Source organism: Ursus americanus, chromosome 27 (assembly GCF_024610735.1).
Source record: "Ursus americanus isolate L20-20 chromosome 27, mUrsAme1.1.p, whole genome shotgun sequence".
Lineage (NCBI taxonomy): Eukaryota > Metazoa > Chordata > Mammalia > Carnivora > Ursidae > Ursus > Ursus americanus.
In genome coordinates this window covers 38,570,316-38,586,583 of record NC_142153.1, presented here as the reverse complement: position 1 = coordinate 38,586,583, position 16,268 = coordinate 38,570,316, and the positions used below count along the sequence as shown (strand labels likewise).

The following is a 16,268-nucleotide window of genomic DNA, read 5'->3' as shown; positions in this document are numbered from 1 at the left end:
AATTGCATTGTTTGAATGACAATACCTTGATGAAATTGTCTCTGGGGCACCTGGCTGGCTCAGTTGGTGAAACATGTGACTCTTGATCTCATGGTTGTGAGTTCAAGTCCCCCCACCCAGGGTAGAGTTTACTTGAATAAAAAAAGAGGGAGAGAAATTGTCTGTCTCCACTTTTTAGATTTGTTTTACCAGCATAGTGGGTTTTTTTTTAAGTTTTTAATTCCAGTTAGTTAACATACAGTGTCATATCAGTTCCAGGTGTACAATATAGTGATTCAACACTCCCATGACTCACCCTGTGCTCATTATGACAAGTACAGTCCTTAATCCCCATCACCTATTTAACCCATCCCTCCACCCACCTCCCCTCTGTAACCATCAGTTCGTTCTCTATAATTAAGAGGATCTTCTCTTTCTTTCTTTCTTTCTTTTCCCTGTAATAATTGCCAGTTTTATTCCTCTGGCCAAGAGATCCAGAGATAACGAGGTTTACATTTTTTAAATAGTTCTCCCATCAAGAGTTTAGGTGACCCCATTGCCCTTATAAGCTGGTTGCAAATTATTTAACTCTTACTTATAAAACTTTAATTGTTTTTGTGTGTGTGACATGTGTTCATGAAAAAATACATATAAGCAAAAAGAAAAAAGCTCACACCGCACAGAATAAGCAGTTATGTTTTTGATATACGTTTGTATGTATACACACACACACGAACACAAATTTGGGATTTAATCCTACATATGTGAGCTGATATTAAATATACTGCTTTGTAACCTGTTATGTTTTACTTTGCAATATAGATTGAATATATTTTCATGCAAACGTGTGAAACTTTCCAATTGAAAAACACACCTGGAGAATGGGTCAAAATACAAATCCAGTGAGATGCTGGTAACAAGGAAACTACCTAAAACAAAATTCCACCAGATAACTAAAGTAAAATGAGGGTCAAAGATACATCGGAAAACGCTAACACAAAGAAAGCAGGGGCCAGATTTTAATATCAGACAAAATAGAATTCAAAGCCTAAAGCACACAGGGTAAGGACAGCTGCGTGAATGTCTTTGCTTCCGACGCATCATCACAAACTTGTTTCTTATTCTTCTTATCTCTTCCTTAATCCCTTCCAACTCATCTACTTCTCTTACCATTTCTTCAGGGTTCAAATGCCTCACAGGAGTGTCCTCTTTAAACCCCTGGCCAGGTTGGGTCAGCTTTCCTCTAAGATTTCCTTCTGCTTCCTGGCTTTCACCTTCTTCTTCGGAAGATTGAGGATTTCCTTCTGCCTCCTGTGGTACATCTTCTGAAGGGTGGTCTGCCTCAGTCTTTGGCATGCTCTGTGGTTTTCCTTCATTTTCTTCACAAGACTTTTGCATATTGAGTATATTTCTGTTATTCTTTGAATAAATTAATCCTGCAGGGATCCAGGGGGATATTGCTGCCTCCTTCCCTCACTCGATTTATGTCATGCCCAAAAGACCAAAGAGTCCTGAAAGGATCCGGGGTACTTTTCTCCTCCCCCAGCAACACGGAGCTGCTAAAGGGAAACAGGCCCTGGACTATAAGGACTTCTGCACACATCCAAGACTCTTTTCCTTTCCTTTCCTTTCCTTTCCTTTCCTTTCCTTTCCTTTCCTTTCCTTTCCTTTCCTTTCCTTTCTCTTTTCTTTTCTTTCTCTTTTCTTTTCTTTTCTTTTCTTTTCTTTTCTTTTCTTTTCTTTCTTTTCTTTTCAGTAGGCTCCACACCCAATGTGGGGCTCGAACTCATGACTCTGAGATCGAGAGTCCCATACTCTACCAACTGAGCCAGCCAGGCGCCCAAGACACTGTTTCTTGATTGTCTCTGTTGTTTTATTTCTTAAATTTCACATATGAGTGAAATCATACGTTATTTTGTCTTTCTCTGACAGACTTATTTCACTTAGCATAATACACTCTAGCTTCATCCATGTCATTGCAAATGGCAAGATTTCATTCTCTTTATGACTGAATAATATTCCATTGTGTGTGGGTATATATATACACACATACATACGTACCACATCTTCTTTATCCATTCATCTACTGATGGACACTTGGGCTGCTTCTGTATCTCGGCTATGGTAAGTAATGCTGCTATAAACATAGGGGTACACATATCCTTTGAATTAGTGTTCTTATTCTTTGGGTAAACCCAGTAGTGCAATCATAAGGTAGTTCTATTTTTAACTTTTTTTAAAAGAACATTTATTTATTTATCCTAGAGAGAGAGTGCATTTGTGAGAGCACATGAGTGAGGGGAGGGGCAGAGGGAGATAACCCCCAAGTACACTCTCTGCTGAGCACGGAGCCTGATGTGGGGTTTGATCCCACAACCCTGAGATCATGACCTGAACTAAAACCAAGAGTCAGACCCTCAACCAACTGAGCCACCCTGGCGCCCCTCTATTTTTAACTTTTTGATGAAGTTCCATACTGTTTTCTACAGTGGCTGCACCAGTTTGCATTCCCACCGACAGTGCACGAGGGTTCCTTTTTCTCCACATCCTGCCCGACACCTGTCGTTTCTTGTGCTATTGATTTTGGCCACTCTGACAGGTGGAAGGTGCTGTCTCATTGTAGTGTTGATTTGCATCTCCCTGATGGTGAGTGATAATGACCATCTTCTCGTGTGTCTGTTGGCCATCTAGATGTCTTCTTTGGGGAAATGTCTGTTCATGTCTTCTGCCTATTTTTTAACTGGATGTTTTGGGTTTTGGGTATTAAGTTTTATAAGTTCTTTATATATTTGGATTCTAACTCTTTTTTGAATATGTCATTTGCAAATATCTTGTCCCATTCCATAGGTTGCCTTTTAGTTTTGTTGATTATTTCCTTTGCTGTGCGGAAGCTTTTTATCTTGATGAAGTCCCAACAGTTTATTTTTGCTTTCATTTCCCTTGCCTCAGGAGACATATCTAGAAGTTGTTATGGCCAATGTCAAAGAAGTTACTGCTCGTGTTCTCTTCTAGGATTTTTATGATTTCCAGTCTCACATTTAGATCCTTAATCCATTTTGAGTTTATCTTTGTGAATGGTGTAAGAAAATGGTCCAGTTTCATTCTTTTGCATATGGCTGTCCAGTTTTCCCAGCACCATTTGTTGAAGAGACTGTCCTTTCCCCATTGCATATTCTTTCCTGTTTTGTCAAAGATTAATTGGCTGCATAATTGTGGGTTTACTTGTGGATTTTCTATCCTGTTCTATTGATCTATGTGTCTATGTTTGTGCCAGTGCCATACTGTTTTGATGACTACAGCTTTGTAATATAACTTGAAACCTGGAATTGTGCCTCCAGCTTTGCTTTTCTTTATCAAGATTGCTTTGGCTATTCAAGGTCTTTTGTATTTCCATACAAACTTTAGGATTGTTTGTTTTAGTTCTGTGAAAAATACTGTTGGTATTTTGATAGGGATTGCATTAAATGCATAGATTGCTTTGGGTAGTATAGACATTTAACAATATTTGTTCTTCCAATCCATGAGCTGGAATGTCTTTCCATGAATGTCATCCTCAATTTCTTTCAATAGTGTTTTATAGTTTTCAGAATACAGGTCTTTCATCTCTTTGGTTAGGTTTATTCCTAGGTATCTTATTATACTGGGTACAAGTGTACATGAGATTGTTAATTTTTCCTTTTGCTGCTTCAGTATCAATGAATAGAAATGCAGCAGATTTCTGCACATTGATTTTGTAACCTGCAACCTTACTGAATTTGTTTATCAGTTCTAGCAGTTTTTTGGTGGTCTTTTGGGTTTTCTTTTTTTTTTTAAGATCTTATTTATTTGAGAGAGAGAGAACGAGCAGAGGGGAAGAGCAGAGGGAGAGAGAGAAGCAGACTCCCCACTGAGAAGGGAGCCCCATGCGGGGTTCGATCCCAGGACCCCCCTATCATGACCCAAGCCGAAGGCAGACACTGAACCGACTGAGCCTCCCAGGTGCCCCTCTTTGGGGTTTTCTATATATAGCATCATGTCATCTGCAAACAGTGAAAGTTTTACTTCTTCCTTACCGATTTGGATGTCTTTTATTTCTCTTTGTTGTGACTCCTGTGGCTAGGACTTCCAGTACTATGTTGAACAAATGTGGTGAGGATAGACACCCTTGTCTTGTTCCTGATCTTAGGGTAAAAGTTCTCAGTTTTCCCCCATTAAGGATGATGTGAGCTGTGGGTTTTTCATATATGGCCTTTATTATGTTGAGGTATGTTCCCTCTAAACCTACCTTGTTGAGGTTGTTGTTTTTTTTTAAGATTTTATTTATTTATTTGACAGAGAGAGAGACAGCCAGCGAGAGAGGGAACGCAAGCAGGGGGAGAGGGAGAGGAAGAAGCAGGCTCCCAGTGAAGCAGGGAGCCCAATGCAGGGCTCGATCCCAGGACCCTGGGATCACGCCTTGAGCCGAAGGCAGATGCTTAACCACTGAGCCACCCAGGCGCCCCTTGTTGAGGGTTTTTATCATGAATGGATGTTGTACTTTTTCTGCATCTATTGAAATGATCATATGGTTCTTATCCTTTCTCTTATTGAAGTGACGTATGACATTGATTTGTGAATACTGAACCACACTTGCATCCCAGGAATAAATTCCACTTAATTGTGGTGAATGATTTTTGGGTTTTTGTTTTGTTTTGTTTTTTGTTTTTGTTATGTTTTGTTTTGGTGGGCAGCCAAGCAAAGTTTATTGAGGGATAGTAAAGTTGTTGAGCTATAGTACAAAGCTCCCAAAGAGGGAGGAGACCCAAAAGGGTTGCCCACAGGGAATGATTTTTGTAATGTATCATTGAATTCAGTTTGCTAGTATTTTGTTGAGAGTTTTGTATCTATGTTCATCAGGGATATTGGCCTGGCATTCCTTTTTAGTGGTGTCTTTATCTGGTTTTTGTAGCAGGATAATGCTGGCTTCATAGAATGAATTTGGAAGTTTTCCTTTCTTCTCTATTTTTTGGAATAGTTTAGGAAAAATAGGTATTAATTCTCTAAGTGTTTGGGAGAACTTGCCTATAAAGCCATCTGGTCCTGGACTTTCGTTTGTTGGGAGTTTCTTGATTACCGACTCAATTTCTTTGCTGGTTGTTAGTCTGTTCAGATTTTCTATTTCTTCCTGTTTCAGTTTTGGTAGTTTATGTGTTTCTAGGAATTTGTCCATTTCTTTTAAGCTGTCCCATTTGTTGGTATATAGTTTCTCATAATATTTTTTTAAAGATTTTATTTTTAAGTAATCTCTACACCCAACATGGGGCTCGAATGCACAACCCCAAGGTCAAGAGTTGCACACTCCACTGACTGAGCTAGCCAGGCGCCCTCCCATAATATTCTTTTATGATTGTATTTCTGTGGTGTTGGTTATGTCTCCTCTCTCATTTGAAGTTTTGAGTCCTCTTTTTTTCTTCATAAATCTGGCTAGAGGTTTATCAATTTTAGTGATTTTTTTCAAAGCACCAGTTCCTGGTTTCATTGATCTATTTTTTTTTTTTTAGTTTGTTTATCATTTATATGTGCTCTAATCTTTATTATTTCCTTCCTTTCGCTGGTTTTAGGTTCTGTTTGTTGTTTTTTTTTTTTTTTTTTCTAGCTCCATTAGGTGTAAGGTTAGGTTGTTTGAGATATTTCTTGCTTCTTGAGGAAGGCCTGTATTGCTATATACTTCTCTCTCAGGACTGACTTTGCTGCATCCCAGAGGTTTTGGACCGTTGTATTTTCATTTTCATTTGTTTCCATATACTTATTTCTTTTTTCTTTTCTTTTTTTTCATGAGACAAAAACTTTTATTCACTTTTGTGTTGCACAAGTGTGAGAACCACATAATCTGGATTGACTTTAGGTAACAATCATTTAAAAGATAGAAATCTCCTTTTACAGAAACTTTTAAAATTGACTATTTGACAACTTACATGATAAATGAAGAAAACTGACGATAGAACAGGCCAGTGATCAGCCAACACAATACACCAGGTTAACAAATGCAGCCAAAGGATCAGTGTGTATCATCCACCACCTTCCATGTAATGTCCTGGCTGGGTTTTTTTGTGGGGGGAGGGGGGTAGGGAGAAGGCGGGGGTAACACAAAGGCAGGTCGATTCAAACTAGCCCTATTAAGTGTATTATTTGATGCTTCATTCTAAAATTACGATGTGAATAGAACATGTATTCATACAGCTCATGCAACTTGAGTTTTCTCCTGAAGTTCAGGAATCCAACAAGGTGATGCTCAGATTGAGGCAAATGCTTAAAGGAACCGCACTGAACTCTGTTTCAGTCATGACCACACTAACTGGGCAATTATTTCAAAATATGAACCACAGATATAAAAGGACATACAAAGTAAAAAAAAAATTTCTAATCTAAAAAACATGTAGTAAATACAAATGGATGAGGTCAACGGTACCTACTTACAAATTCAACCAAATCAGAATACGTGCTCAACTTTTCAGGGAGCCAACTTCAGTCCTGGTTGTGCCACTTAATCGGAGCAAGATCCTCAGCGGGGCATTTCGTGCAAGGATGATCGGAAAATCGATTTACAATATCGTCTCGGATCCTACAGCTAAGGATCTAAGGATCTTTCATAAGAAGTCGAAGCTGGGGGCGCCTGAGTGGCGCAGTCATTAAGTGTCTGCCTTTGGCTAAGGGCGCGATCCCACGGTTCTGGAATCGAGCCCCACATCAGGCTCCTCTGCTGGAAGCCTGCTTCTTCCTCTCCCACTCCCCCTGCTTGTGTTCCCTCTCTCGCTGGCTGTCTCTCTCTCTGTCAAATAAATAAATAAAATCTTAAAAAAAAAATAAAGAAGTCGAAGTTGGGGAAAACACAATTTGAGAAATAAAAGGACGCTGCCCCTGGCACGCCCCCAGGTGACCAGCAGACAGCCTGCATCACACTTCAAGCTCCAGTTCAGAAGCTCCTTTCTCCTCACTCTCATCCCACGATACTCAACCCGGCCTCCAAAATACAAAACACAACCTGTCCTCTTTGTGGCACCAACTAATACCTGGGTATTGGCTAAAGTCAGCAGGACTGACTTGAAAGTTGATTAAAGAGCACATCCATTCATTCTAGAAAATAAAGAATAGAAATAACGTGTTTGATCTGCACAGGTTTGACAGACTTTGGTCACCTAGTAAATTCCAAACGGGCTCCCATTCGTGGTCAATAGAAGGCTTTGCATTTGGGCTAGAAACCAAATTAGGTTAAATCGGGCCTTTAATTCAACTGTACAAACTGTTTATGTGTGTGTAAAGTGCCGGCTCTGTATACAAATCAATAAGTAAACTTTAAAATCTGCTTTGAAGCACCGAGGCCGACCCTCCCAAGGGCCTTGGAGTAACTGACGGATTAATCCTGCCGGATCAGACTCACGCCAGAGCCCCCCCACTTTGAGCCCTGACTGCCACGGTGAAGTCATGCACAGCCAGCCTGCCTGAAAAAGCCAAACACGGCCAACATCTCTCCTAAGAATCCGAGTGGCTTCCGTCTCTGCTTCTTTCTGGGTGAGCCGACTAGCATCACTAACCACAGGCTTGCTTACGAGGTAGCTACACAGGTTTCACGATGCTATTAAAGAACATTACGGGTAATTCACGGTGTGGCTGGTTTGATACACTTCAAGTAGCTGATTTTTTTTTTTATGAGAAAGAGGGAAAAAAAATCAACAAAATAAGAGCACATCTTCATTCACTTAGAAGTCAGCATCCAAGCTAAAAGAATTCTCTGTTGGACTTGACATCACTGTCATCCTCTGAGACCCAACTCCTCTCTTTTCAAAGAAGTTAGTCTTCCCTTGCAGTGAAAATATTCTTCTTAAAGTCAGATGGATTTTCGACTCTTGCTAAAACCTCGCTCCCACATAAGTTGGTCTGCCACAAATTCAATATAGTGCTTTATTAACATGCAATTCATCCCAACGAGATTCCCGGGCAAGGCCTCCGGGAGGAACTCTTGTTCTATCCTAACAGCATTGATAATTAGTTCCTTCACTCTCAGCTCCGAGGGTTCATGGACCAGGTGTTTGGACATCAGGCAGGCAAAGTCACAGTATGAACCTTCATCTCTGCTAATAAATACCTGGGAAAATGTGAGGCCAGGCATTTCTTGAGCCAGAATGACGACACAGAAAAACCAGAAAATGAGATCTCTTCCACAGCAGCAAGGCCACAACCCGTTCCCCATTGGTAGCCTCTTTGTCCCCAATCCAATGCGAGGCCCAATCTGCCTCCTTCTTCCCACAAGGCATCGTCTCAATGGCATTGAAGAGAAATTCCCCTTCTTTGGAATGTTTGTCGGTGAGGAGACTGCACATCGCATCCATGCTGAGATGTATGTTGTCCGTGGCAATTTGGAAGCCATAGAAACAGCGGGCTTCTGTGATCTGAACTTCTTGGCTAAACCGCTCCACCAAGTTTTCATTTACTATGCCATCACTTGCCGCAGAGAAAGCCAGAACATGGCATATAAAATAGCCCTCAGGCTTCAGGGATTCCCAGCGCCGAATGTCCTTGGAAAGATCCACCTCTTCAGCTGTCCAAAAGGAGGCCTCAGCTTTCTTATCCATCTGCCAAAGATCGTGGTCCTCGGCAGGGAAGATGACGAAGCCATGAGGGTTTTCTCTCAGTGGGGGCTCGTCCTGCAGGCTGGGGGCAAGGACCTTAGTTTTTGGCTGGGTGGGCTCCTGGAAGATCGTGCTGGTGGTCTTGCTGGCCGGCACGCGGGCCCGCTGAGGGCGGGGGGCATGTTCTCCTTGTCCGCCGGGCTAAGCCCCTTGAGGGTGAGAGCTGGAGCTGCTGGGGCTCCATGATGGCGGCCAGCCGGGGGCGGAGGGGGAGCATAGGGGGCGAGGGGGTCCGGCAGGTGAGTCGGCTGGCAGCTCTTGGGACTATTTATTTTTCCTTTTATTTCCTGGTTGACCCATTCATTGTGTAGTAGCATGTTATTTAACTTTCATGTATTTGTGGTCTTTCCAGATTTTTTCTGGAAACTGACTACTAGTTTCATAGGTCCTGGTCTGAAAAGATATATGGTATGACTTCGATGTTTTTGAATTTGTTGAGACTTATTTTGTGGCCCTCGTATGTGATCTATTCTGCAGAATGTTCCATGTGCACTTGAATAGAATGTGTATTTTGATGTTTTTAGGATGCGATGTTCTGAATAAACATTAAATCCCTCTGTTCCAGTGTGTCACTCAACGTCTTTGTTTCCTGGTTGATGTTCTGTTACGATGACCTATCCACTGATATAAGTGGGGTGTTAAAGTCCCCTACCGAGTAGTTCCTTTATGTCTGTTACTGTTTTATGTATTTGGGTGCTTCCATAGTGGGTGCATAAATAGTTACAATTGTTATATCTTCTTGTTGGATTGTCCCCTTAATTATTATATAGTGTCCTTCTCTCTGTCTCTTGTTAGTTTTTGTTTTAAAATCTATTTTGTCTGAAATAAGTATTACTACTCTGGCTTTCTTTTGACATCCATTTGCATGATAGAGGTTTTCATCCCCTCCCCCCTTTTTAAAAGATTTTATTTATTTATCTGTGAGAGAGAGAGAGAGCACAAGCAGGGGGAGCAGCGGGCAGAGGGAGAAGCAGGCTCCCTGCTGAGCAAGGAGTCCGATGCAGGATTGGATCCCCAGACCCTGGGATCATGCCCCGAGCTGAAGGCACATGTTTAACCAAATGAGCCACCCAGGCGTCCCTCCATCCCTTTCACTTCCAATCAATAGGTGTCTTTAGGTCTAAAATAAGTCTCTTGTACGTATCTGCTGCCTACATTCTTAGTGGTTTGACTTGTCCTTTGTTTCAATGAGTGATCTTTCACTAATTTTTGTTTTGCCATTTTAGAGTTAATTTCTGTAGCTTGAAACAAAAGAACCCTAACTGATATAGGCACTCAAGAAATGGTAAGATTGGACAACTTTTTGTTAAGCCAGTTGACAAATGACACAAGAGCCCTTAAGTGGAGACTTGTAAGTCGTCAAAACCAATGAGTTAATTTGAGGCCCCATCGGATAAGTGCATTTTGTACCCTAAACACCCCCCCCTGCAAAAAAGGAAAAATCAAATCTATCCACAAAATACAAATATTTTCTACCACTCAATCACTGAGGAAATTCCAAAGAATATGCTTCTGGAACAAAAGGCAATTCCAAAAGAGGTGGCCTAAAAACACATACAGATATTCTTTCCAAATAAAGATACTCTTTCTTTGAAGCGCGTAGAATTTGTGTTTTGTAAATTTGCTGTAAAAAAAAACAAAATAAAACAAACAAACAAACCCACCACATAACTCTGATTTCAGAAGTATACATGTTATCTGGAGCAAAACACGTGCTGTCATGTTCCTCATGACATGTTCCTCCCTTTCACCTCCTTAGGATACTTGCTATGAAATGTCAGATATTTGAAGTCAGCCAATGTGATTTTTCAAATGCCTAGCATGTATTTAACCATTATGGCTACAAAGAACGCCCAATCATGTGTTTTAATAATTATGGATGCCCTTTGGCTATCTGTTCAGCTATACTTGAAAGCTATAGATTTAAGATGTATCTGGGGCACCTGGCTGGAGTCAGTGAAGCTTGAGACTCTATCTCAGAGTTGTGAGTTCGAGGCTCACGTTGGGTGTAGAGGTTACTTAAAAATAAAATCTTAGAAAAAAAAATTAAGAGAGGGGCACCTGGGTAGCTACGCTGGTTAAACATCTAGATGACTCTTGATTTCAGCTCAGGTCACAATCCCAGGATCCTGGGATCAAGCCCCACGTTGGGCTCCCCACTTAGCAGGGAGTCAGCTTGTCTCCCTCTCCCTCTGCCCCCCCTCACTCCCTGTCTAAAATAAATAAGTAAATCTCTAAAAAAAAAATAAGAGGGATCTTGCTCAGCATGAGAAGCCGATTTGACATTTGTGGGATCAGTGAGAGTAAGTACAGGAAGGCAGGGCGCAGAGCACCTACTCTATCACGCTTGCCACTCCCGCCAGCCTCGTTATGGCAAAGACGCAATCCTGCTAGCCCCCAGAGAAGTCTGGAAAACCTGTCAACAGTTTGTTTGCCATTGTAGCTATAATTGTACTTCTATTATTTGACCCTTAAGAGAAAGGCATTCTTATTTAAGGAAACTTGCAGTAGAAAGAGGCTCCCTTATTAGACTTTGAGGATTAAATGACAAAGAAACTACTTGTGATCAGACATTGTTTAAAGTAAGGAGATCCATCTTAATTGCATCAATTTATCGAGCTGTGCTGTGGGATTCATTTTTAAGCTGTACCACTTTCCAGTCTGCATCTTGCTCAGCAGCAAGGCAGTCAACACTTGTCATTTATGAAGTTAGAAGGCCAACATTCTTAAGATAAATGGTGGCGGTGGTGAATTCGAATCTCTATATGGTATGCAGAATAATGGACCCCCAGGGAACCACGTCCTAATCCCTGGAATCTATGAATATGTTACATTACATGGCAAAGGAGAATGAAGGTTGCAAATGGAATTTAAAAAGTCGATCAGATGATCAACTCCTCAGATGATCTTAAAATATGGAGATTATCTATGTGGACCTAATGTAATCACATGGGTCCCTATAAGTGGGAAAGGGAGGCCCAAAAAGTGAAAGAGTAGGTGGAGATGTCAGGGGCAGAAAAAAAGATGTGACAGCTGAAGCAGGGTCAAGGTCATGCCATTTGAGGACTCAACCCATCATTTCTAGCTTTGTAGATGGAGGAAGAGGGTAAGTAAGGAGCTAGGACTATAAGCAGCCCATGGAAGCTGGAAAAGGCAAGCAAACAGATTCTTCCTCAGACCCCCAGAAGGGAACGCAGAACTGCCAGCTACTTGATTTGAGCCCCTGGAGACCGGTGTTGGACTTCTAACCTACAGATTTGTATTGGTTAAGCCACCATAATTGTGGTAATGTTTTCATACCGGCAAAAGAAAACAATATGTTGTTAATGTTATTCTAGTTTGTCTGTTGTAGGTCAAGGCTCAGTGGGAAAGCTTTGCTTTGGTGTATGATGACATGGATTCCCTTACAATAAGGGATAGAATTTTAAATTCTAAAAAGCCACCAAAGTCTACACAAAATTCATAGGTCCATTGGATGGGAACAAAGTTGACTGAGCTAATCTCATATTATTTTTTTGTACCGGTCTTTCCCCTCCTGCTTTCTACTGACAGAGATCAAAAGGGGTCAGCATTGCCTCTCTCACTATTCTCCCGGAACCAACATCACACTGGAATGCATGGGCTGTCCAACTTCTGAAGTACGTACTATCGTCTGTGGTCTTAGAAAGTAAAACCCTTCAAACCTTTGATTTATGTGGGCTCACTTCAGCGAAGGTAACAACCAGAAGAGAATTAATGGAGCAAAGAAACAGATCAAAGGGAAACTGAGAGAGGGATGGAGGGGAGCTTACATCGAATGTGCAGAAGCAAACCTGGTAATTCAGGGCGATTACCTGTCTGTAGGAGAGAACACGGAGCAGACTCTCAGTGTTATTCCATACCTGAGCTGACATAATTCATCTGCCTAATTCCTGAATTGCCCCCAAGCTTTGTGAATAGAGAAAAAAAAAATCCTTAACATAACCCGAGTAGCTTTGCTTCACTTGATATGATTTGATTTTAGGCTCTTGTCTTAAAATAATTCTTCCTAGAGAAGAACGTATTGGACAAAGTAACTCATGACCAAGTATGTATAAATAGTGCCCCCAGCGTGGTCAAGTAACCTGAACACATGCTACTCCCAAGAACAGTCAGAATTTATATGCTACCCATGCTTCATAGAACCACTAATATGGATTTCAAATTACTTTCTTAAAGTAGGTTTTTTTTAATTAAAGATTTATTTGAAAAAGAGAGAGAGCACGAGCAGGGGGTTGGGGGGAGGTGCAGAGGGAGAGGGAGAAGCAGACTCCCCACAGAGCAGGGACTCCTGAGGCAGGGCTCCATCCCAGGACTCCCAGATCATGACCTGAGCCAAAGGCAGACACTTAACCGACTGAGTCACCCAAGCTTCCCTAAAGTAAGATTTTTAAAATAAGTTTACTCATATAGCAATTCCAGGGATTCCAAAAAGGGCCACCTTGTTCCACAACTCCAGGGGACATCATTCATTGCATTAGATGACACCCATTCTATGGATGATGTCCCCTGGTGTTCTACAACTCTGGCTCTGGATTGAAGGACCTGATGCCTTCAGTATCTTACTCAAACCCTCTTTGGATCTCCTGGACGCTGCTAAGGAGTGATGCATTCTTTGATTACAGTCGGGATGAACAAGGCGGGCTCACTAAATGGAAACTATTACTCCCGCCTCTACATTGCCGCCGGTCGAGGGTCATGCTAGAGGCTAGTGATCAGGACCCACAGGTCTCGGAGGCCTGCTTCCCTTCTTCACCCTTCCCCTCCTCAAAATCTACTGAGGCTGGAATGAGTGGCTTTTTACTTCCTTGCTATCCCTGCTATGGACTGCCCTAACTAAAGTCGTATTATTCTCTCCTTCCCTATAGGAGGCTTCTGCTGTAATAGCAGAATGACTGCTAGAGAATGTGAATTATGGGGGGGAAAGGAACAAATATTTTCAAAATAGTATCCTTATCTTACCTATATCATACTTATCTCGATTGCATTGAATATTTTGAAATGAAAAACAAGGACAGAAGGTGCACATACGTTACCCCATCTTGGTTTCCCAACTGCAGGTTACTGAGTGGATCTGAAAACTCCCTCATTAAATATGGTCCACTATCAGGGCACACAGGTAAGATCAACTGGAAGTGCTCCCCTGGATCTCTATTAGTTTGTATTTCATGAGAACCGTATTCGCTTTAGTGCACCAAAAAACCTTAATAATATACAAATGGTGAAGAGTAATGAGACAGGATTCATAATTTGTTTCAACCATTGATAACATCATTGATTTTACCATTGCCTCTGCAAATTGTCCCTTTCTGTTCTACAACTAGAATGTCCAGAAAATATTTCCCAATGATTATTTCAGATACATACTTGAGCAGTTTCTTTTAAAGTGTACCTTTTTAGAAGCTTCGTAGTTTAAACAGATAACATTTCTCAAATTTTCCTCCAAGTCTAATTACACTTCCTATTTTCTGGAACATAGGAAACAAAGATCGGGGGACAGCATGTATCATTGGTGTTCACATTCACTGCCCCGAATTAGAACCAAGTCATTGCTCAGTGTTCTGCGCGAACACTGGATTTGAGTCCCTGCTTCAACATACACTAGTTCTGTGATTTGAGGGAAACAATTCAAAATGGTCATCAGTTTTCTCAGTTGTAACATAGGATCAACAATACCCACCCACCTCATGAGGTTCAGGGAGGCTTGAATAAGACCTGGTAGGGGCACCTGGACCAGCTCAGTCAGTAGAGCATGTGACTCTTGATCTTGGGACTGTGAGTTCAAGCCCCACGTTGAGCATAGAGCTGACTTAAAAACCAAAACAAAAAGAAAAAACCATAGGCAAACCAACAATATATTGTAGGCACCAAATAAATGGTAGCTACACGTGGGAGTGTTCGCGGTGCTGATATGGTTTTGTGAACTGGATGTTATATGGACATTCAATTGATCATCATTGGACTTTATGGCCTTCCACAATTATATTTCACCATAAAAAAGAAAGAAATGGTAGCTATTTTCAGTGTTATTTAAACGTTAATTTATGTGATGGTCCCTGAAGCCCCACCCGAGTCCCTACTGATACAAAGTCTATTTGGTAGATTGCTTAAAATCAGAGTAGTTCCATTGTGTGGTAAACTGGTCCCTTTCTCATACTGCTGCAGGAGGAAGCGATCTACGCTGGGCCTCATGGTTGTTAAAGCCCCTTCCGCTCAGGGTCCAGAGAGGTGCTGCAGGAATTGAGGAAGGTAGGAGGAATTCATTGGTGGTCACCCTCTTTGAACTAAAGTAGTTCTGCTCCTGTTTTATACACAGAGGGCTCCCATTTTTCTTTGAGGACATATGGCGAAGGGAAAGTTTGAAAACCACCGATTACATATTCAGAGCTCGGGTTTTAACAGAGCGTCCAAGCCCTGCTGAACTTACACGACAACAGTCATAAGGGGAACACCAGGTGGTTCTTACCATTTTGGCAGGTTTTTACATTCCTTTTCAAGCTACATACATTCCGCTTCTGTAGAAGTTTTAGAGTTCAGTGTATTTACTGTTGCGATAGTTTGGTTGCTTCCTAATGACTTCGAAGGTGGGTTTGGATTCTACTCGTGAAAATTCCGAAATCACAAAAGGTATTTGATTGTTTCCTGTTAAAGTGCTGGCATACAAAATCTCGAGTTTTTTTTTTTTTTTTTACATTTTATTTATTGGACAGAGAAAGAGACAGCCAGCGAGAGAGGGAACACAAGCAGGGGGAGTGGGAGAGGAAGAAGCAGGCTCATAGCAGAGGAGCCTGATGTGGGGCTCGATCCCACAACGCCGGGATCACGCCCTGAGCTGAAGGCAGACGCTTAACCGCTGTGCCACCCAGGCGCCCCAAAATCTTGAGTTTTCAAACGAATGTCCTGCGTGTAACCATTCCTTTTCATATTACATTTTTCCCCTTTCCAAGTTAGTCAATTTAGTTTGGGACTTTGTCTACTAACTACTCAATTTTTTTGCTCTATAAACAGCAAAGGACATGATAAAGAAATCTTTAAAAATTAATGATCATTTGCAGGTAATAATCCTCCTTCAGTCTTTTTTTGTGTGTGAAACAGATTAAAGCTGGTAATACAGAAAGCGAAGTAAAAACAAATGGCTCCACCTGAATAACAACCGAGGTGCATTCAAGAAAGTCAGGGAAACGTGAAATTTCTACCAGTACCTTTCTAGTGGAGTAGTGGGAAAATGAACGCCGACAACCCCTACGCTCCCTGTTTTTGTTTAAATGATAAAAAGCTACAAAGAGCATCTCTATTCATCAACTACATTAAATATTTGTTTTAAAAGTCATGGCTGAAATGGGTACCCAGAGCTTTGCTGGTGATGTGAGTCAGTGTAGGACTTTAGCCCAAGTTTTGAGGAAAAAGCCTACAAACTCCCCTTAAACTACAACAACGACACAATTGTAGGACTGACCTGGTTCCCAGTTGATGCTGGCTTCAGTTATCTTCTCACTGCCATTACTCAGGGATCTGAACAGCAAGGAGACATGTGTACAAAAACAAAAACACAACCCTGCACTTGGTAAGAATGATGGCCCTTTCCTATATAAACTGGAGCAGGCTTTTTATGTGTATTTTATATAC

At 41.4% G+C, this 16,268-nt stretch overlaps 1 protein-coding gene and 1 pseudogene across 1 annotated transcript; both read right to left on the bottom strand.

Moving 5' to 3' along the window:
• Window positions 1-1,020: 1,020 nt before the first annotated feature.
• LOC123784553 (transcription elongation factor A protein-like 8) lies at window positions 1,021-1,377 on the bottom strand. The gene has a single exon (XM_045785857.2). It carries the CDS (start codon window positions 1,375-1,377, stop codon window positions 1,021-1,023), a length of 357 nt encoding a protein of 118 aa, XP_045641813.2.
• Window positions 1,378-7,694: 6,317 nt separating this feature from the next.
• Window positions 7,695-8,841, bottom strand: LOC123784554 (ribonucleoside-diphosphate reductase subunit M2 pseudogene; annotated as a pseudogene).
• Window positions 8,842-16,268: the final 7,427 nt, after the last annotated feature.